Source organism: Salvelinus namaycush, chromosome 1 (assembly GCF_016432855.1).
Source record: "Salvelinus namaycush isolate Seneca chromosome 1, SaNama_1.0, whole genome shotgun sequence".
Lineage (NCBI taxonomy): Eukaryota > Metazoa > Chordata > Actinopteri > Salmoniformes > Salmonidae > Salvelinus > Salvelinus namaycush.
The window spans coordinates 83,521,713-83,526,376 of NC_052307.1; the positions used below are offsets into that span (position 1 = coordinate 83,521,713).

At 40.1% G+C, this 4,664-nt stretch overlaps 1 protein-coding gene across 1 annotated transcript; it reads right to left on the reverse strand.

The window, feature by feature from the left end:
* Window positions 1–500: 500 nt before the first annotated feature.
* si:dkey-30j10.5 lies at window positions 501–4,248 on the reverse strand. Its single transcript, XM_039005618.1, has 2 exons — window positions 4,118–4,248; window positions 501–2,784 (listed from the first exon to the last, which is right to left on the reverse strand). The coding sequence occupies exon 2, from the start codon at window positions 2,759–2,761 to the stop codon at window positions 1,871–1,873; it is 891 nt and encodes a 296-aa protein (XP_038861546.1). The 5' UTR covers window positions 2,762–2,784; window positions 4,118–4,248; the 3' UTR covers window positions 501–1,870.
* Window positions 4,249–4,664: the final 416 nt, after the last annotated feature.

The following is a 4,664-nucleotide window of genomic DNA, read 5'->3' on the forward strand; positions in this document are numbered from 1 at the left end:
CGGGACTCCCGAGTGGCGCAGTGGTCTAAGGCACTGATGTCCTTGTCCCATCGCGGCAGGAATGTCCTTGTCCCATCGCGCACTAGTGTCTCCTGTGGCGGGCCGGGTACAGTGCACGCTGACACGGTCGCCAGGTGCACGGTGTTTCCTCCGTCACATTGGTGCGGCTGGCTTCCGGGTTAAGTGGGCATTGTGTCAAGAAGCAGTGCAGCCTCTCCTGAGTCCGTATGGGAGTTGCAGCAATGAGACAAGACTGTAACTACCAATTGGATTCCACGAAATTGAGGAGAAAAATAATACTGTTATGTTGAAAGAACGAGACCAGCTAAATTCTTTATTAACTGCTGGGGTGTTTATTAGCTACAACTCTCCTCACATTCATAACAGGAAGCAGATACGGTGGCTCCCATAGGACAGATAATGTGAGTCAAAGGGAAACACACAACACTAATACACAGGGACGACATAGTGAACATAACTGTTTATTATTGATTCTCATGACGATACAATGTTGATTTACTTTGTTTGTAAACGATGTAATTGTAAACAAACAACCTCAAAACATGGTTAAAACTAACGTTGATATCATGGATGGTCAGTCCTTACATCCATAGCTCTGTCTATGCATTTGAGTGGTTACATTTCTCCAGCCCCATCCCCTGTTTACCAAAACAGTGGCAGGGTGGCTACTTGTTTTTTAAACTACAGATTTAACGCACATTGTTAAAAAACGTTTCAAATTAAATCACGCTGATTGGATTTTAATTGTTCTTATAATCTGTGCTGTTTTGCACCACGGAAATATTGCATTGAGAGCCAAAACAAATCATATCGATATCTAGAAGACTGGATGATCAAGTCAAAGAAAACATATCCTACAATCTGCAAGGCACCCAGACGTTGTCAAATGTGAGTTATCAGTGAAACAAACCTTTAGGAATGTTATTTATCAGATCATTACATTATCCACCTTAGTGTGAATCTGTGAGCTTTGTCCTCTCCCATTCCTGGTCATTATAATATAAACTGTAATGTACAGTAGGTGTTATCAGATCATTACATTATCCACCTTAGTGTGTAACTGTGAGCTTTGTCCTCTCCCATTCCTGGTCATTATAATAGACATGGTAATGTACAGTAGGTGTTATCAGATCATTACATTATCCACCTTAGTGTGCATCTGTGAGCTTTGTCCTCTCCCATTCCTGGTCATTATAATAGACATGGTAATGTACAGTAGGTGTTATCAGATCATTACATTTTCCACCTTAGTGTGCATCTGTGAGCTTTGTCCTCTCCCATTCCTGGTCATTATAATAGACATGGTAATGTACAGTAGGTGTTATCAGATTATTACATTATCAACCTTAGTGTGCATCTGTGAGCTTTGTCCTCTCCCATTTCTGGTCATTATAATAGACATGATAATGTACAGTAGGTGTTATCAGGCCTTTGTGATAAGGTCAAGCATTTGATTAATTAAAAGGTACAATGTTCTCATTTGATATGCTTTCTTTATTGATTAACATAATGATCAGTGTTACACAGGAATCATTTTAATTGTATTACTTTACTCAGGTTTTTCAAAATAATATCTGACTAACACAATGTAATATAAAACCTTACAACCCCTTGGTATATTCAGAAGAATTAAACCTGCTGCTAAAATATAATTTCTATAATTCAATTGTTAATTGATTGAAAAAAACATTAAAGAAAACTTTCTAAATGATCTCTGACAGTGACTTTATGACATAAAAGATAACATTGAGTGTCAGAAAAATATTTTAAAATTAAACAGATAAATTGCCATGCAAAAGCTAATATCTGGCACAATTTTGGGCTGATTCTGCCTCTCCAACTCAGGTTTTTAATTGCCATACCAGAGGAAGAGGGGCGTACCACTGTTGCCAGCATTCAGATTTTTATCGATGAGGGTCAAGCCGACCTGGTCATAAGGGCCAGGTGCATCAGGGTTGGATGTAACGGTCAAGGCCTTGATAGGGGGAGATCCAACTTTTTTTTTGATCCAGACCATCACTGGCTGACCGCTTGTTCCATCATTGAGGTTAACATCCACCACGGTGAAACCACGCTTCTGTAGGATGGAATCATCAGCAGGGTTGATGGATACAGTCATCTCGGTGAGCCCACCGTCCATTTTGGTGGATTGACGGTACCAGAGGAAGATGGGTTTTCCTCCAGAACCTCTATTGAGATCTTCATCCATCCGGATGTAGCCATTGTTGAAAAGGTTGATGTCTTCTTGTTGACCTGAGATGGTGGCAGCAACGTCACAGATGTAGGTCTTACTCTTTCTCTTCACCCAGAGGGTGATGAAAGCACCTTGGTTACCGCGGTTCAGATTGCATGGTAGGATTTCCCAGCCGAGCTTGAATTGAGCGGCCTCTTCTTTCTCATTAGTGGTGAGGAAGAGACCTTCAATGGGAATGTCGTAGTCAGGGCTTGCACCACTAGAGTACCACAGCTGGATGACGTCTCCTTGTGCTCCATAGTTGAGGTTTTCTGGGAGCTCAATGAACCCTGCTTCTCGCAGGTCATCTTTCATTTCATCAGTGAATGAAAACTGGACTCTGGTGATGGGTTTACCATTGTCCTTTCTGTACCACATATAAACTGTGGTGGATAAATTGCCTTTGTTGAGGTTGACATCCATCTTGTGAAAGCCTTGGCCACAAAGCTCTTGCTCCCTTCCAGGGGTAGTGGAGATTGCAATTTTTGTGATGTATTTAGAAGCCATTTTGTGTCGTTGGAGACTAGTGTCTGTAAAGTGAGAATACATAGTGACATTGGTCAACACATCATATGAAGCAAGACATGACACACGAAATACACCAAAGACCAGGACATTTGACAAGTAAAAAATATGAAGGAATTAGCGACCAGCTTTACTAAGTATTTTCTCCGGGTGTCCTAAAGGGGAAGCATGGCTTGTGAAAATGATGACCTCAAGGATGCACTAAAACACCCTGAACAGATACTAAAACACCCTGAACAGATACTAAAACACCCTGATACTAAAACACCCTGAACAGATACTAAAACACCCTGAACAGATACTAAAACACCCTGATACTAAAACACCCTGAACAGATACTAAAACACCCTGATACTAACACACCCTGAAAAGATACTAAAACACCCTGATACTAAAACACCCTGAACAGATACTAAAACACCCTGATACTAAAACACCCTGAACAGATACTAAAACACCCTGAACAGATACTAAAACACCCTGAACAGATACTAAAACACCCTGAACAGATACTAAAACACCCTGATACTAAAACACCCTGAACAGATACTAAAACACCCTGATACTAAAACACCCTGAACAGATACTAAAACACCCTGAACAGATACTAAAACACCCTGAACAGATACTAAAACACCCTGAACAGATACTAAAACACCCTGAACAGATACTAAAACACCCTGAACAGATACTAAAACACCCTGAACAGATACTAAAACACCCTGATACTAAAACACCCTGAACAGATACTAAAACACCCTGATACTAAAACACCCAGATACTAAAACACCCTGAACAGATACTAAAACACCCTGAACAGATACTAAAACACCCTGAACAGATACTAAAACACCCTGAACAGATACTAAAACACCCTGAACAGATACTAAAACACCCTGAACAGATACTAAAACACCCTGATACTAAAACACCCTGAACAGATACTAAAACACCCTGAACAGATACTAAAACACCCTGAACAGATACTAAAACACCCTAAACAGATACTAAAACACACATTTGATCTTGTCTGAGTCAAATGATTCATTATAAACATATATAACTGAATTGGTTAACTGAAAAAACAACACTAAAAGACATAATCACACATCAGGAGTGGTAACACTGCCCCCTGGAGGACTTCATTAGTCATGTAATTGTTTTCCTCTTACATTAATTATGATCCAAATTGAAGACTCTGATTCTTTGATCATCTGAATCAGCTGTTATGGTGTTAGTGGAACAAGTGAAACCCATGTATCCCACCACCACCCTGTATAGTAACACAGACATACTCATATACACATCAGAACCCTTCATTGGAAGTCATTTCTTTACCTGCGATGTTGTGTTCTTCCTCTGTTTTGGAGTGTCTTCTCTGGGAGAATGTGTCTTCTCTGGTAGAATGTGTCTTCTCTGGTAGAATGTGTCTTCTCTGGGAGAATGTGTCTTCTCTGGGAGAATGTGTCTTCTCTGGGAGAATGTGTCACATTGAAGAGCTGAGTGTCTCTTTTATACATTTTACCCAGTTAAGTTGGCAAATGATTCACCTATCAGAGTTCTACAGAACAGATATTCCTAGGAACCTTATCTTTCCTCCTCCTCAGATTACACCCCTCCTCTAGTCATATCTCAACCTGTCTATCCATTACCCAGTTCATGTCTCCTTTTGACCCTGACCTTAAAGTTGGAATCCATAGAGGTGAAACTGCCACGTCAGTTTGCGATATTACAACAAAGACGTTAATTCAAACAACAGAAGAAAAAAAATGATGATCGGACGTCGTTCCACCTGAACAATAGAACAGCAGAGTACTACGATGTTGTATCTGTTATTTATATATACATATTGTTTAGAGGGTAGATCATATTTAATATTGCAGAT

Coding starts and splice junctions, on each gene's coding strand:
- si:dkey-30j10.5 (XM_039005618.1), bottom strand. CDS start 2,761: ATGGCTTCTAAATACATCACAAAAATTGCAATCTCCACTACCCCTGGA.